This window comes from Podospora pseudoanserina, chromosome 5, assembly GCF_035222485.1.
Source record: "Podospora pseudoanserina strain CBS 124.78 chromosome 5, whole genome shotgun sequence".
Taxonomy (NCBI): Eukaryota; Fungi; Ascomycota; class Sordariomycetes; order Sordariales; family Podosporaceae; genus Podospora; species Podospora pseudoanserina.
Genome location: NC_085924.1, coordinates 1,276,918 through 1,294,088, shown reverse-complemented (window position 1 = coordinate 1,294,088; position 17,171 = coordinate 1,276,918). Strand labels below are relative to the sequence as shown.

The window sequence follows — 17,171 nt, the reverse complement described above, 5'->3', positions numbered from 1 at the left end:
CCCAAATTTTTGATTCGAGGACGATATACACAGAAACATCGCATCCCTAGGTACTTGGTAAGATGCAGTCCGACCAAGATATCCCTTACCGGAGGAGGGGTAGAGATACACTTGAGCCTCCCTGGGGGTAACAACCAACATGACGCGAAGCCTTGGGAGCGACACCATTTTACCCGTTATCTCCATGTCTCCTCATACTGAGGTGAATGCTTCATGAAATCTTTCGACACTTTGTGCGAGAGTTGTCGCTCAGACGGAACGTGTCTCATTGTGCACGGCAACTTCCCGGAATTTCCTCTGAATCAAGCTCCGACTTTGATTCAATCGGAATAGCCGGGTTGGTCGGCTTATTTGTTGCGAGGTCGGTGTAGGGGTAGGTGATCATGCGGCAGCTCACATTTCGGAGCAAACCTCCTCCCAGATCCCAACTTCGCAAATTATCCTTCGACAGCGACCAAAACAAACAGACGACTGCCGCGTCCGCGTTGATCTAGTAAGGTCCCTGCAAGCATAGCGTCAGCACTTGGCAGCCAAATGGAATGCTTTGGCATTTTGTTTGGGCTATCTTGGTGGTATGCATACCGCACTGTAGATTGGGCGCTAATCTGCTACAAGTCTCTTGTTTGTCCCAGACCTGTGTGTGAAGGAACCCGAAAAGACGTTGAATTCCTCCTGGAAGCAGTTAAGGTCTTCCATTCGTTGCCCTTCCAACGGGAAGGCCCATGCCTTGGGGTTTGAATATCATTTGGGTTCTCTTAGTGAAGAGGAATCAGTGTGGGAGTCAGTCAGAGCCCAAGCGAAGACATTGGTTGAGGTGTTGAAGTCTGAGGTTGGCATCAATCGCGTGTTCTCTCTTGATTGAAGCAGGTGCTAATATTAGAACAGATCATAGTGTCACCAATCGTAGAGTCATCAGCGTTTGGCTCATCGCTCGTGGTCTTTTCTTATGGTCTTGGGGGCATTTTGGTGAAAGAGGTAACAGATTTCAATGTTCTCATCCGGTTTCTAGTTACAACCTAGCAAGATAAGTAGGTACTAATTTCACTGCAGGCTCTGTCCATAATCTACCACGACGACCAATCTCCAGCTTGCCAAAACCTACGAGAGCTTCACCAGGGAACCGTCCTGTTTGGTACTCCACACCCTACATCTGCGAACCGTGATCTCTGGGAGAATCTCAGACTCACTCTACGCCACACGGTCAAAGAGCTGTCACGACTTCAATACATCAAAGCTGAGTTGAAAAACGCCCAGGTTGCCACAGTGTCAGAAAACTTCCAGGAAAGACTTCGAGACGTTTCAGTCATTACAGCGTACGAAACATTGCCAACCAGGTTACAAAAAGGGTTAACTTGGAGGAAGACTATCGTAAGCGCTCCCATTTACGAATGTAGGCGTTGTGTTCATGTCAGCTAATCGGTTCCCTTCATTCTCCCTGTGTAGCTCGTTGACGCACAGTTTGCCGAGATCTCTGTACGGCACGAGAACCTGATTCGCCTGAACGCAGATCACTTTGGGCTTTTGGGCTGTGCCAATAACGACATTATGCTTGTTTACGCTATCAAACGGATGATTACCAAGGCGTTGCGGTGGGCGTCGAGAAAGAATTCAATCACCTCATCTGCGCAACCCCCCCCATCAGGCAACGATTGTGCTAGTATTCAGCAGGAAAGCATTCATGATGTGTTGTCGGAGGGGTCTGACGAGGCATGGGATATCATCGATCCAACTGATGCCGACCAATTCAGCCACGAACCACCACCCGGAACACGGGGAGACCTATATTTGCAGGTTGGACGTGCGCGGGAAGAAATCAATGTGCTCTCAGACCTTGAGTCATGCCCTCTTTCTTTACAGGCACCTTATACGACGCTCAAACCATCTGACCGTAACGTTCAATTTACTGGACGTCAAAAGCTCCTAAGCTACATGGAGACCGTGTTGGTTCCTCGAAAGGAATCGAAATGTGAACTCATAAGAGAGCCACACCGAGAGTTGGCGATATGTGGAATGGGGGGAGTAGGCAAAACTGAGCTTGCGCGTGAGTTTGCATTTTCACGACAACACTACTTCGATGCTGTGATCTGGGTTGAAGCAGAAGAAGCAACACAGCTATCAGAAGGCTTTGAGCTTTTTGCAACCTATCTCGGTGCCAATACCGGTCAAGACCGGGTGGTTAGCCGAAATATCGCCCGCGAGTGGTTTAACAACCCTACCAAGCGACCGAAGGCCAGACCCAAGGATGCGACGGCGCCAACTGAAGGGGAGGATGGTGCGGAGGACACGTCGAACAAGAAAGCAAGCTGGTTGCTCATATTCAACAATGCTGACGACCTCTCGTTACTCGAAGATTATTGGCCAGACAATCCAGATGGATCCATCTTGCTGACAAGCAGAAACTTGGAGGCCCACGTCGGCAGGTTAACACTAGACCTGGAACCATTTGAAAGGAAAGAAGCTGCCGATCTGCTTCGACAATTGACTCCTGGGATCAATCACACGTTGCCACAAAATGTACAAGCATCACTGGATATTGCTGAACGACTTGGTGGATTGCCGCTAGCCATCACACAGATCGCTGCCTTCATCACAAAACGCGACAAATCACTGCCTGAATTCGTAGCTTTTTATGACCGATACTCCGTGGAGAAGCTTGCAAACGATCGTGCGTTGAGGTCTCGTGGTGCACAGTACAAGCATTCAATCTTCACCGTCTGGGCACTTGAAGGGTTATCTTCAAACAGTCGGTCAGTTCTCCAGGTTCTCTCATTCCTTAATCCGGACTCGATCAAAGAATCGCTGATCAGACCGTCGTTTCCACCCACACAAGTGTTGCCAGAAGAGTACCCGATGGACGAATTTGATCTTGATGAGGCACGTTCAGATCTGTCACAGATCTCACTGATCAGAAGGAACAGGGATGATGGAAGATTGACGGTGCACCGTCTTGTTCAAGACGTAGTGAGATCCCAAATGGAACGGCCTCGGATGTTGCAGATGCTCGAATTCGCGGCGTTTCTCGTCCTCAAGGGATGGCCTACCGCCTTCCTTCAGTTTGACCACGATACCGCGACATGGGAAGCATCTGAGGATCTTTTGCCACATATCATCAAGCTGAAGGGGTTCTTTGACCGTTACTCAGCCGAGATCGAGTCTCCCGAAGCTCATCATAGCTTAGCCAGACTCCTGCTGTTTGCCGGCTGGTTAGTAGATCTTCATGTTCCTCCATTTGCTGCGTCATAGGTTTACTAACAATGACTGTTTACAGGTACCTTCGAGAGCGTAATGATTTTGAGCAAGCCAAGCCTCTGCTGTTGCATGTCCTACGCCTCTCCGATGCGTCTCTCGCTTCCTCTTCTCAATACGAGTCTAACAAGGTCATGACTGAAATCCGCGCAGACGCATTATTCTCTCTTTCAGTAGTTGAAGCAGAGGTTAATGAGAGCATACAGCAGAACCTCAAGTACGCCTGGGAGCACTATGAACTTCGGGTGAAACTCCGCGATGGAACAGTGCTGGGGGAGGCTCGCGTGGCAATGGCACACGGCGAGTTGGCTCACATCCAGATGCTGGCAGGCCAGTACGACGACGCAATTCATAACGCCCAAATTGGTATCGATATGACAGAGGTCACCGAGGCGTACAAGAACGGTTCCGATTTCCCGACATTTGCAAGTAGCCACCAGGCCTTTGCGCTAGCAGCCAGGGGAGATTATGACAAAGCTATGCATCGACTTCAGCTTGCTTTGGACTACTGGACTACACACTCCTCCGAAGGACATCTGTTTCAGTTAGTTTCTACCTCCCACCTCTTCAATGTTTGAACCACCGACGTGCATGTCATCATCAATGGGTTGTTCGATATCCAACCAGCTTACTAACATGACATGTTACCCCCATCAGACTAGGGATCGTGCACCGGTGCCTTGCCTTTGTGAAGAGAAAACAGGGCTTATTGGATGAGGCTTTCGAGAATTGCTTCGAGGCCCTTCAGAATTTCAGAAAGACTGTTGGAAGCAAGTCACACTACGTTGCGCATATGTGCAGCATTCTTGGGAGCTACCACATGGAGAAAATACAATATGAAACGGCGAGGTAGGTAAATCACGTTCTTGTACCTTGTTCTGGTCTGAGACCGAGGATTTCTTTCTTTCAAAGTCTTGGGCTAACTTCTGCATATTACTACCTTACCTAGCCTTTACTTGGAGGCAGCAGTGAAAGGTTACCGGGCACATAGCTGTTACCGGGCACAGCTGGCACTGGCATTGTTTCGCCAAGCAAAATTACAAAAGGCCATGGGGGATACAGAGGCGGCTGAACTGTCGCTCAGAGAGTCTATGGATTTATACAAAGTTGTGTCCGGGATCGAAGATGTGATCGAACTGACGGAGGAACAGTTGCTCTCTGTCGTGCCTTTAATTTGGAAATAGGATTTGGCAGATAAACAAATTATTCATGATGAGACGACAGAGGTACCGATCAAAGATGCTGCAGGCAAGTGCAGAACCCCGACTTTCTTGTTTATTAGGTCACAGATTGTCAATGTTGTGGGGCACGTTCAGCTTTTTGGCACCCATATCTTGGTTGCATTTAGGGACAAGCATATGTTTCTGTATGTTTACTACATTTTTTTCCATAGTTCTTTTTCTATAGTGCATCATTTATAAAACTTCGGATCTTGTCATTTCGCTTGCCATCAATTCTCGTGGTTTGTAGTTGAGTAGCCCTTCATCCCAAATGTAGCCTTTCGTAAAGTGCATCTACCTTCCATCGATGCAAATATTGTGATAGCCTGCTCCATCATCTTCGCCTTCTCATCACCTGACTCTAGCTTTACCTTTGTGGAGATATGATCCATGAGGATACTTGAAGATCCGAGCTTCCAGATGTTTGTCGTACCATTATTGACCTTGTAGACTCCCAGAGAAAAGTATGAACACTTTCTTTTGTCGCCTGCTCAGGGTGGAGGGGTAACATCGACAATTATACGAGCATGGAACGCGGACGCTGCAGTGAGCCTGAATATAGCATGTACAGATAGAGTGACCCAGCCAGTTGCTTCTCTATACATTATTCCGTAACACTAGTTATCGAGCCCATAGGTGCCAAACTTCCCTTAAATTTCTATAATGTAATATACTGAACGCATGTTATGCTAAGTCTTCAGATGCTCAACTTTGGCCGCCTTCCCATCCACTCTCATCCCTCTGTGAACCTCTTAACCAGGCTGTTTTCCAGAAGCATAAAACCATAGAAGGAATCAAGATTCCCACTGTAGTTCCCACGTATGCAGCAATTCCCTTCCACATGTTGTCGTCTTTGAACTCAATGAAGTTCATACCATAAATCGATGTAACGAAAGACAACGGCAAAAAGAAGTAGGCGAGCACCGTGATGCGTCCGATTTTATGGGCCTGCTCGGTCGACCTTCTTGCCTCTTGCATCCTGATCTCTGTTGTGATAACTGCCATCCCGCTATCGACTGCTTTCTTTATGGACTGTGCTCGGTGTAATATGGACCGGTAGTCGTCCAACAGCAACTTTCGAGTTCTCTCGCGGGTATCGTGCATGTCTATTGGGTTCCTGCTCTCCGAGTAACCGTTACCGACGCCACCACTGCCCCCGCTACGAAGGTTAGATCCGACCCTCGTTACAGCGGCTCGGTCTTTATGAGCGCTAGGCCATTGGGTATACCCTTCATTTTCGAGAAGATAAACAACCCGTTTGCTCTCGTCGATGGCACGCTCGACTAGGGCGGTTAGATGCTTCAAGTGCGCTAGCGACCAATTCTCAATGCCCTGAAACCGGTGAAGCGCGATATCGATGTGATACTTCAGTAAATTCAGGAGCTGATGTTCTGAACTTGCTGCCATTGATATCAGTTCGCTGAATGCATACAATGCATCACGCCGAGCGAGGTTTGGGTCCAGCGATGACCCATATTGACTGGCCAAGTGAAAGAAATTCGGATAAGGTGGCAAGGTCGCTGGATAGAACGGAGTCTGGGGCTGGCTGCTAGTCGCCGGAGGAGGGTAAGCGGGTAACTCGGGTGGTGAGATTGCTATCTTCGGTCTGTGTAGAACAAGAGGTACGTAACTCTCTTGTCGTTCCGCCTGCGCATTGGCAGATTCAGTGCGTTGGACAAGCGCCTTATCACACTCAAGTGGAAAGCCGCTGTCCGTCCAGATTGTTCCTTGAAATAAATCCTATCAGCAATAAGCTCGAACATTACAGCACAAGGCGCAGCCTATACTGTAGGCAGTAGCAGTCTTCTCAGACAAGATCCTGTAGAAATTGTATCGAGTTGATTGACTTACCGATCCAACCGTCATCCTTTTTGCTGACACAAAAAGAAATATCCTGTTCAAGAACCGACGTCGTGCTGTCTATCACAGAATAGTGGCGTATAATTGGTGTTCCCTCGTCCGTCGTAGATCCAAGTCTCTGAAGGTACCTCTGGACATCCCGCTGAGCACTCTGCCGTCGACGTTCAAGCTCTTCAGCGTCAAGTGCGTCCCCAGGTAGTCTGAATTCGCAGATCGTCACGGTCCGGATTCTCCAGATGGATAATTGTTGGGAAGGGAGTGGCGGTTGGTCAAAGAGCTTGGTGGAAGCGAGGAAGCTGAGGTGACACCGAAACATCTCGGGGTCGAGTCCGCAGTACGCCCCAAGTAGTCGGAGCGAAGTTGGCGATTGCCAGCCATGGAGAAACACAAGTAGATTGGAGTTTGGCCCGAGATTTTGGCGCTGTGACAATATTTGGTCCAACTCGTCACGGATATTGATCGCAACGTGATGAAACGGGTTGGAAACGGAGTCGTTTTCTGGGTGAACCAAGTAGATCGGTGTGAAAGCCATATGGAGGTTCCCGGGTCCTTGGCTTAGAGATGGCGATGATGCAGAAGTTTGACCAGTGCTTGTATTGGGCCCATTCTGTTGCAGAGAGGTGTCCAAAAGTTCGCTCAATGGGCCAAAATGTCTACCGGGGACGAGATAACCCTCTGGGGTTCTGTCAGCAAATGAGCGGATCTGATCAGCAAATTGACGTTTTGGTCTAGACCCTTTTGGAAAAGTTTAAGACGTCAGTACTTCGCTACTACCAGCGGTCAATCAAATAAAGTACCTAGGTACCTGAGTCTGGGTAACAAAACATACCTGGGTTAGACACAATGGAACCTGGACCTCTTGGAGAAGGTTGGGTTGAAATATCTGACATCTCTATGATTGGAGGCTTTGTCGCCGGAAAGAAGTAACATATCCGGGGAAACTGATGAAATTGGTCAATCCAAGGACAAGTCGAGGAACTCGTGCTACCAAGACGGGGACGGCCTCATATTTAATGCTAAAGATGAGGCATAGAATAATTAACAAGGCTCTTTGGGCTTCCGTCAGCATTTGACTTGCATAGATATGTATGCAGCCTGAACGTTACGTAAGTGTCAATAACCAGTTCCTGGAGATATACTGTGATGTATCATGCCGAATCATTTGAAAGGATTGGGAATGGAACTTTCAGTACGCCTGTCGATGAGACAGGTGCCGTGAGAGAGCCTTAAAGACCCTAGAGGTGGGGAGGAATTGAGGTGAGTCTGCCCTCAACGCAGCCTCACCACGTTTTATTCCAGGCTTGTGTTTGTGATGGTGTGTAGGGGCGGGCGGTTGGGGTACAAAAATGAAATTTCCTTGGGGTGTAATCGATATTGGCTGGCCGAGCGCCAATGATGGAGAGTACCTCCGAAAGCTGATGGAGGGGTGTGAACCACATCTCATGCCCGGGGGCGTGCACCTGAAAAGTAGGTCGAAGTCCTTTGAGCCTTGCAGGCACCCCCCATGCGGTGCCCTGAAAGAGTGCACCAGGGTGCAGTGCCCAAAGTACCACTCACTCTTGGCGGAAGTTCGTCACCCAAGCTTAGGAAACACCGGGCTGCCTCTAGGTGTCATCAGGTCATCCAAACTCATAACGGTTCGACCCATAGACCTGCAGTAACTCGGCACCAATTGTGAAAGGTGCTACCTAGCTTGTGCTCTAAGATATTGAGGCCTGGGACAAGGCCTAGTGTTTCTGCATAGCTGCCCACTTTCAGGTAACAGTCAGTTGGAAACCCAACTCACCGAGCAGGAATGATTGGCTGTCAGTGGCGTCCATGCCAAAACGGGTGACAGCAGGTCACACTAGGTATCACCTGACGTGAATCAAAGAACTCGAGAGTGAGTTTCAGCGTTCATATCTTCTCACATATTTGCGACATACCTCCCACCACCGAAATTGATAACCCCTATCTTAAAAGTCAACAAAACCCTGAACAAGACATATAGGCCTATCAAGTTCACAGCCCCAAGCTTCATTTTGGGATGGTGCTCGACGCCTGTCTTTCATCTGCATCAAGCTGGTACGTTCCTAACCAGATTTTTTACACATCTACAATGCAGTCATGATAAATTTCGGGGATTTCCTCGACCTTCATCGGGCTCATAATGAAGCACATTATATTCCTCTTCCTATTTCACTATCTCATCTTTACCAAGTACGGCTCTATTCATCCATAAAAACTATCCGAGCAATTGATGGACAGAGTCTAAGCTTTTTACAAGCCTATCCCAGCTGCTCACCAACGCTGTCCGAGCCTTCAGGCAACTTGGAAGCATGAGGAGGAAGACTGTTCTTATCGTGGGTAAGTGCTGGTACCCCGTGCAATCCAGAATTGAAATTGATATTCCCCAATCAACACTCCGATAACCACGCGTCGACGCCACTGACACCAAGAGCTGCAGGGGCAAACCGTGGGATCGGAAACAATCTCCTGAAGGCATTTGTTGAGGAGTCATGGGACGTTACAGCCACCGTTCGGCCCAAAACACGCACAGAAAAGGATCCGACAGTTGTGGAACTCGAGAAAGCAGGTGTGAGACTCTTGGAGCTAGATTATCTTGATGAAGCCACCATCTCTCGAGCAGCGGCTCTTTACGGTGCCGATCGACCTCTTGACCTCCTCATCAACGTTGGCGGCCTCTCGCCTCATCCAAAGCCATGGCAGGAGCAAACAGGGGAGATGATGGTGGAGAAGTTCCGCGTAATGGCTGTTGGCCCTATCCTTACCATCGGGCACTTCCTCCCGAGCTTGGAGCTTGGCGATAACACAAAGATAGTCAATATCTCCTCCGCCTTTGGCTCAGTTTCAAGTGAGTAAACTCTGAAAATCCTGCCATATCACTTTCTTTCCCCATGATAGGATGGAAGCCCGACTCATCTCCATGTATCCTCTTGTTATGCCCTCAATGTCATTTCTCATAGCCAAATCATCTTTGCTCATCCTTTGGTTGCCCGGTTTAATGAGGCAAGCTGGCATTAACAAGACAAAAGAGAACTCTTTTGGTACATGCATGGCCTACCGTATGGCGAAGACGGCTCTCAACCAAGGCACTGTCACCATGGCACGTGAGTGGGAAAAGGAAGGACGAAAGCTGACGATGGTGAATGTCGAGCCTGGATTCATCTCGACCCGGCTCACAGGGTGGGATGGGGTTGACGATATGACAACCTGTGTTGCTGGCTTAATGAGGGTATTCAAGGACATTACGCCCCAGGACAACGGAACCCTCATAAAGTGGGACGGGAACAGAATTCCATACTAAATCAAGGAAATGTTACGCCTTTCGAGTTCATCGAGCCCTGGACACCACATTTCGCAGCACGATCAATGGTTACTGTGGCCAATAGTGTTAGTATGAATCACGGCCCTTTGGCTTAAACTACCTACTTTGCAGTCTTCTCGGTTCAATATATATATCTCTCCCAGTTTGAATATTCGATTTGTGTGTCCATTTTTGGTGTGCGTCCACGACTTATCATCCACGTAGACTCTTGGCATCGACACAGATGAAACTGAAACCGCACCACAAACCAACAGTCTGCCAATACCAAACACCTCTAATCGGGCCAGAGGAATGCATGACATCTCAAAGCCCCGCATTTTCGACCAATGAGCTTCCAGAAGGCGGCGGTGAGGTGTCAGTGCCGAAGGCTTTCTCCCACTTGCGCTTTTTTGGCAGTTTGAGGGTTGATGTACTAATCCACACTTTTCGAGGACCACATTGGATCAGATTCACACAGATCTACTTGATCTCTAAGACTTCCACTGACAATCAGTTCCCTACTGTCAAATTTTGTCACAAGATGGTGCCGACAAGCTTTCAATACCGACCCCTTCCCCCCCCTCCAGCCAAGCTCATCCGGCTCTTGTCTATCCACCCGAGCGAAGACAATACAGCCCCGATATGCCTATCGTTTACGAATCAACCAGCCTGCATCGACATTCAAGATGAAGCTATCACACCTTACGAAGCTCTGTCCTATGTATGGGGCTCCGAAGCCGACCCGGCTCCAATCGCCATGATCACGATCGACGCTGACGGCTCAACAAAACACAACACAATGCTCGTCACCCAAAACCTTGCCACCGCGCTCAGACACCTCCGTCTGCCCTCGAGCCCGCGCACAATCTGGATCGACGCCATCTGCATCAACCAAAACGACTGGACCGAAAAAGGCCACCAAGTCAGTTTCATGGGCGACGTCTACGAAAAAGCAGCCCACGTCGTCATCTGGCTCGGCCCTGAAGGAGACGATAGCAGCCACGCACTGAATATCCTCCGAGACATCGGGTCCCAAGTCACCGTTGACTGGAACATGCAATCCATGACAGCCACCCCCAACGCCCGCGACCCCTCACTCGCTGACATTGACACCCCCTTTCCTGACGACGGGCATTACACCCCCCGCGACGCCAACGCCGTCGAAGCATTACTCAATCGGTCTTGGTTTGAACGACTCTGGGTCTTACAAGAGCAAGCACTAGCAAACAACGCAACATTTCAAGCTGGCCATTCCACCATCTCCCGCCTCGACCTCCGCAATGCGGTCTACTGCACCAACGTCAAGAACTCTGAAGGGTCTAGCCCGATGGCGAAGCTGTGCCGGACTGATAGGGCTTGGCTGGTGGTTGCGATGTGCAGGCCTAGATTCCCTATCAACCTGACAGAAATGCGGACGTACTGCGAAGAGATGAAGTGCAAGGATCCAAGAGATAGGGTTTATGCACTGTTGAGGCTGCTGAGTGGGTTTGAGAGGGAGGGGGGTGCTGCGGAGGTTGTGAGGCCGGATTATACTGCTTCTGTTGCCGAGGTGTATGGGGATGTGGTGTTGAAGTATATCCAGGCGACTAGGAAGGGGGATATTTTGGCGCATGCGGGGGTTAAAGACGAGGAGGGGGGGTCAAAGTGGTGGCCGAGCTGGATTCCGGATTGGTCTTATGAGATGGAGAGGCATATGTATGGACTGCCGTGCTCTGGGGGAGAGACTTTTCTTGCGGTTGTCACGGATACGTCTCTGGAGGGGACATTTCTCTCTATGGTTGGTGTCCAGTGCGCGGAAATCACGGTTACGGCCCTGCCAGACGACACTACCACTCCTCTTGCCACGCTGGCCAGCTTTCGAAAGCTCTTCAGGGATGTTTTCGCCAAGGTGACGGCTGTGCAACAATCAATTCTCCTAGAAAGCATGAGCCGGGCAGTCAGCGCAGGCCGCTTTCGAGAGACGTTTATCCCACCGGAAAACTACTACCTGCCTGTGTCTGACGTGACGGACATGCTGCGCAAAGTCCTGACCACATCTGAGGATTTTCGTGAGGAGAACAATGAGGACCCAAACTTGGTACTCCTAGGAAAACACATGACGACCTGGGTTCAAGGACGCCAGTACTTCATGACATCTGATGGCAGATTTGGGCTTGGACCCAAGGCAACACAGCCAGGAGACATCGTATGTCTTTTCCTCGGGACAGACACCCCTCTAATCTTGCGTGCAACAGAAAAAGACAGGCATCTTGAGTTCTATCAACTTGTTGGAGACGCCTTCATGCATGGTATCATGGCTGGCGAACCATTCTTAGGACCACTCGAAAGTTATCAGCGGCAGGTGTATGCATTCAACGAGAGTAATCGAGGCAGCCTATCCATCTTGGATGAACGGACAGGAGAGGTCGTTATCAAGGATCCAAGGATCGAAAGATTAGGGCTAGGCCTTGAAGCCGTTGATACTTTCACAAGTTCGGGTGGCGAGTTGAGATATGAAATAAGTATGCAGCAACTGAAAGAGAAGGGTGTGGCAGTACAAGATTTCTGTTTAGTTTGAGTGCATTACGGGAAAGCAATTACAGGAAGGAGTTTCCTTAGATTCTGTACCCATCAATTCTTGTATTGGCTGTCGACCCTTGGGCATATTATTTGAGAGCGGCCCGCAGGCTCGTTTCCAGAGCTTGCGAAGCCGCACAAACAGCCCTTTTATTTTTATGGACGGGGTACGGCCAGGGTGATGGGTACGTTGGCTTATTTGGTGGCAAAGAAAAGGAAAGGCGTACAAAGATGGTTATGTGTTTTTGGCTTCGCTTTGTGGCATTTGATGTTAGGGCAGTCCCACCCACAAATTTAAACTTCAAACGCTCCTTCCTCTGCAAATACAAACCGTCCCCCAAGCCACAGGCGCCACATAAAGGTTAGATAACGTCAAATCTCCATCGAGGCCCCCGACCCGACGACATGGCGGATCTAGAACTTACGCTCAACACATCATAGCGCTCACCTTTATGCTTACTGTTATACGGTAGTTGCGGTTAAGCGCCGGCCGGCCAGTTAAATCCCGGTGGTTATATCTAGGCGCGTCTTTGTTCATTGGCTGTCACCCGAGTTATGCATGTTCGGTGTTGAGTTCCGACTACTCAAACCTGGAGCGACTCCGGGTCTATTCTACGTAGCTGTCAGAGGCCAACAGTAAGCAGCAGAGGATATTTGGGGAACAGTCAAAATGGCGTGAGGGAGGAAAACTGCAGATTTCTTTTGAATTAATAGCAATATTTGGGTGCAGACTTGCTGAAATGCAGTCGCCGGTGTGATGTTGTAGTACCCAATAAAATAGAAGGCCACTGCCATACATGATGAGCATCGCTACCCCTATCACCCTCTCTTACCAAAACCTGGTAGCTTCTTGCAAGCGTTCATCCTGACATGTGGGCTCTGGTCCTAATCAAGACGCTGCAGAACCAAGGAGAGAAGTTCAAGTGAACGTCATACAGGGGAGAAACCGCCAATAAAGCCACTGCCGCTTTCATTTCCCTTTTGGCCCCGCACACCCTCTTGTTTCATCCTCCCTGTTCCTGTGGCTTGCTCCTAGCGGCATGCTTCCTTCTTTCTTCCTTTCCCCAGTCGACGCCATGCAGCCAAGGGCGGGATGATGTTGCGCCAAGCGCCAAGCGCCAGTGAAGGAGGGCAGCGACTGACAGCAACGGGCATCAGCGGAAGTGCTTAATCTGCCTAATATCAAACAAGACGTCTTGGCGTGAGGTTTCCCCCAAGCTTACTGACATGTCGTCTGGCTGCTTGCCGGCAAGTGCTTCCTATTGCCCGAAGCTGGTCCGTCTTGGCTTCGACAACTTGCAACTTCTGTGTTCGGTTCGCGTTGCTTGTTTCCTGAGTGTCCCATCTTGGCTCGGTTGCCTGGGCCCGTGGTAGTACCTGCTGTCTGTATGTCTGGGCATGCTCACGAGGCACGCTCAAAGCGGTTCAGACGGGGGTGGCTTTCCCAGGTAATAGTGAGGGTGCTGTTGGGGGGCAACTGTTGTCCGTGGCGCGAGTGCACCATGGCCGGGTGCTTCTGGGAGGGTTTCTTGACTTCAATATGGTCCGCAACTGGCGTCTCGATGATCATGTTCTTTTCGTGGAGAAGCGTATAGTCGCAGCGTTTCCTGTCGTCCTTGGGGTATGGGGTGGGGGTGCGATAGCGCACTGGCTGGTGGGAGCAGTGGTGAGAGCGCCATTTGGACGGTGGGGTGAGCCAATTTGGCTGTCTCTCGAAAATCTTCTGGCCCATCTCAGAGATTCCTGGGCCAGTCCCGTGGCCATGGCTGTTGCTCCTGGAGTTGGAGTTGCATCTGGATATGGCGGAGCCCATGGTGAAGTTTGGTGTTGTATGAGAAATACGGATTGCAAAAAACAGTTGTGGAGGACTGTCTGGCGGGGATTTTGTACAAGAGGGTGTTCAGGGATTCGTGAGACAGTCCAGGTTGGTGGTTCGGGTGCAGTGAAAATGCCGCAGGCCTGGTTGGTTCAAGACTCTGGGAATAAGGGTGACACTACAGTCGAGGGCTGATGGAGGGTGGTGTGCAGGCAGCAAGAGACAAGATGAGTGATTGATGAATGATAGGTGAAGGAATGGGTCATGGGTTGAGGGATGAGGGATATTTGAACGAAGCTTGAAATGGCAGTGAGATTCTGGACAGTTGAGATAGGGCAGGGGCAGGGCTTGAGGAAGTCTTATATGCAATCGTCAAGTGGCAGTTCAGTACGTACCTCCCCCACATTGAGTCTAGGCCTTGGCGTCCATTTACCGATGGATAAAAAAGTGGTCGCAATGTCGATCAGATTGGGCGTGTAATTCCCGGAACAAGCTGCTGCTTCTGCTGATGCTCATGCTTCTACTGTGCTTCTCTGGTGGCGTCTATGATCCATTCGCAGCTGACAAAGACGTCAGACGCAGCACATGGCGAGTGCCAAAGGCCTGGAGAGGAGGACACGCTGAACAGAAAACAGAGCTAGGACCTAGGTAGTGTACTGGCAGTGTTGCATGAGGCGGTCACCGCATGTGCAGTCCGTTGCACGACGGAACCTTCCGTTCAGCAGATTCCCGGCCATGAACCCAAGCTTTTTCCTGGACCAGACTTTGCTGCTCCACGGTCAACGAAGTCCGACAAGAGGATGGGCTTGCCGTGACAACACCAGTCTTGGCGTATATGCCAAGGCCTTGCCAAGCTGTTCATCCTCGATGAAGATCTCCCTTGGCATCTGATAGCGGCCCGATTCGGTTAAGCGCCACGCGTTACCCCCAAGACCCGATTGTGGCTTGCTGCTTAACAGCCACCCACCAAGGCCTTGAACAATCCCATGGCCTATCCACTGCCAACATCAATATCCCACCGCTTCAAGATTGCTTCATTCAACGTACGCAACCAGCCCGGGCGGAGCATCATCGATCTTCCACAACATGCTGCATCACGACCAGTCCACGCGTTATGGCAGCTTGGCACCTGTCTCCTGTCCCCATGTCCCAGCCCCGAACATGCAATCTCTCAGTTTGCGACACCGAATTTCGCTGCTGCCGGGCATGGGCTGCTATCATTTTGCGCAACACGGAGGCCTTGGCGAGGCTCACAACCACAGACACATCAGTAGCCTAGACTCTCACAGTCTCACTCAAATCCTCAGACACCATCCGCTGCCAAGCCCGTCGTCCCGTCGTGCGAAGGCCACCCGCTGCCACCCACTTCCACATCAGATTCCACCGATGCCGCCATAGGCACGTATGACCCGATCCGACGTGCCCATCGGTACCCGTCATGCCCGAGCCTTGCCTTGCCTTGCCGTCCGACGGTCGCGCGCCCGTCTGCGTCTGCATCGGCCGGCCTTATTCTTCTGCCTTCCCGCCGTCCACGGCGCTGGCCCTGCAGGAACCGTCTCCGATGGCGCATCTTTGGTCCCTCCAGCTACTGCAACGTCTCTTGCACACCGTCATTCCCACGTCGACACATCAGCAGAACTGGTCAAATGTTACATACAATGGTGATGTTGGTGCCAAGCCTTATCTACCGGCATTTGAACCTGCCAAGCGGTTACAACTGTTGATCAAGACGCTTGGCATTCCGCGATGCCTGTGTCCTTCGTGGGATGTCTCATGAGGAGGTACGCCTTCTGCTCGTTTTGGGTCTGTTGGAAAGATAAGGCGGTATCACTGCGTGGCCAGCCCCTTTGTGCCTCATCCCGGTGTGAGCGCAGCCATCCCTTTTGGCCTTCGACAACTCATCATCCACTGGGCGCATCGCCGCTGCCAAGAGGCATCACGATCCTTCAAGCTGCTCAAACTGGATGCTATATCTCTTGGCATGATGACAACCCTGACCGATCACCGCAGTCATCTGTCCTGTTGGCGGTCTAGTCAGAGCGAATGACAATCTACGAGGCAATAGTGCACTTGGCTGGTGGCTTCATAATGTCAATCATTTTCAACACCGAGAGATGAACAAATCCTGCATTACGACCACCGCAACCGCGTCACGATGGCCAAGGAGACTATGCTCCGTCAATGGAAACTGCAGCCTCTGTGGGGCTCCATTGGGAGCACAGCAGCATCTAAGCAAGGGGGTTGACGTCCACCAGATGCTAGTGGTGACCCGGACTCCTGCTGACAGCCACAACGGCCGAACTACGGTGGTAGTGGATTTGACTGCCCATGCCCCTGTCTCTTCATGTCCAGAGAGTGGGAACTAAAAGGTTGCTAGAGAATTCATAGGCGTATTTCGCCTACAGGACCCCGTGGCACAGGCGTGGTAGGCTGTCCCACCAGATTCGTTGGCGCGAGTGCGCCTTAATATTTATTTTTTTGTTCTTCTTGAAGGGTCTATGGTGTTCACAATGCCCACCATTGTCCCTGCGTAACCACCACCCCATCCAGGGTTTCAGGGTCCTGGTGTTCTACGCCAAGAGTCATATGGAATGCTTGCCTCATCGAGCCCCCTGCCATCGCCTCAGCAATGGTATTAGGAAGCCGGTTTGAGTTTGACATGGTCGCATTGGGAGCTGAATGTCCAGATCGAGTGGTTTTAGCACATCTTGTCCTACGTCAAGTCGAGACATGACGCCTCGGAAACACCTCAGGCCGGACAGCTCGTCAGATCGGGAGAATTTCGCCCCTCTGGCATGAGGCGTGTACCGTACCACAGCCTTGAGAAGGGTCTTGTGACGTCAGGTAGGTCGGACGCCTTCAATTCGAACACTGTGCCCCTTCATATTGCTCTCTGGGGATTTGTACCACGATGGAACCCTGGATGACGGGGGCTTTTCCGACCGGGTGTTGAACTCTCTCCCGGGCATTTCTTCTGTCTGCACTCTCACAAATTTGACCAGCGGTCCTTCACGTCGATTCTGATGATTGTCGGTATAGCGTTGATCCTAGGTAGACTTGTCCAACGAAGGTCGACCATGTTTACTTGGCCGCATTGTCACAAATGCAGCATCAGTGCATAAAACTTGAGCTGACGGGCCGGAGTTTCTATTGACTACCTGGTGTG

The 17,171-nt window shown here is 50.6% G+C and overlaps 5 protein-coding genes across 5 annotated transcripts; 3 read left to right on the top strand and 2 right to left on the bottom strand.

Moving 5' to 3' along the window:
- The first annotated feature begins 5 nt into the window (after window positions 1–5).
- QC764_512660 (uncharacterized protein) lies at window positions 6–4,675 on the top strand. The gene is given in 9 exon segments (XM_062948487.1): window positions 6–86; window positions 98–493; window positions 616–829; window positions 886–975; window positions 1,051–1,368; window positions 1,444–3,203; window positions 3,269–3,790; window positions 3,904–4,095; window positions 4,196–4,675. The coding sequence occupies 8 exon segments, from the start codon at window positions 384–386 to the stop codon at window positions 4,428–4,430; spliced, it is 3,441 nt and encodes a 1,146-aa protein (XP_062798772.1). The 5' UTR covers window positions 6–86; window positions 98–383; the 3' UTR covers window positions 4,431–4,675.
- A 332-nt stretch (window positions 4,676–5,007) lies between these two features.
- QC764_512665 (uncharacterized protein) lies at window positions 5,008–7,741 on the bottom strand. The gene is made up of 3 exons (XM_062948488.1): window positions 7,156–7,741; window positions 6,318–7,061; window positions 5,008–6,193 (listed from the first exon to the last, which is right to left on the bottom strand). The coding sequence occupies exons 1-3, from the start codon at window positions 7,214–7,216 to the stop codon at window positions 5,172–5,174; spliced, it is 1,827 nt and encodes a 608-aa protein (XP_062798771.1). The 5' UTR covers window positions 7,217–7,741; the 3' UTR covers window positions 5,008–5,171.
- Window positions 7,742–8,043: 302 nt separating this feature from the next.
- QC764_512670 (uncharacterized protein) lies at window positions 8,044–9,633 on the top strand (the record flags this gene model as incomplete). Its single annotated transcript, XM_062948489.1, has 4 exons — window positions 8,044–8,390; window positions 8,593–8,672; window positions 8,773–9,180; window positions 9,362–9,633. The coding sequence occupies exons 1-4, from the start codon at window positions 8,353–8,355 to the stop codon at window positions 9,631–9,633; spliced, it is 798 nt and encodes a 265-aa protein (XP_062798770.1). The 5' UTR covers window positions 8,044–8,352.
- Window positions 9,634–9,949: 316 nt separating this feature from the next.
- QC764_0076560 (uncharacterized protein) lies at window positions 9,950–12,190 on the top strand (the record flags this gene model as incomplete). The annotated part of the gene is made up of 1 exon (XM_062940721.1): window positions 9,950–12,190. The coding sequence occupies one exon, from the start codon at window positions 9,950–9,952 to the stop codon at window positions 12,188–12,190; it is 2,241 nt and encodes a 746-aa protein (XP_062798769.1).
- Window positions 12,191–13,591: 1,401 nt separating this feature from the next.
- Window positions 13,592–14,651, bottom strand: QC764_512690 (uncharacterized protein; the record flags this gene model as incomplete). Its single annotated transcript, XM_062948490.1, has 2 exons — window positions 14,401–14,651; window positions 13,592–14,057 (listed from the first exon to the last, which is right to left on the bottom strand). Exons 1-2 carry the CDS (start codon window positions 14,409–14,411, stop codon window positions 13,592–13,594), a joined length of 477 nt encoding a protein of 158 aa, XP_062798768.1. The 5' UTR covers window positions 14,412–14,651.
- Window positions 14,652–17,171: the final 2,520 nt, after the last annotated feature.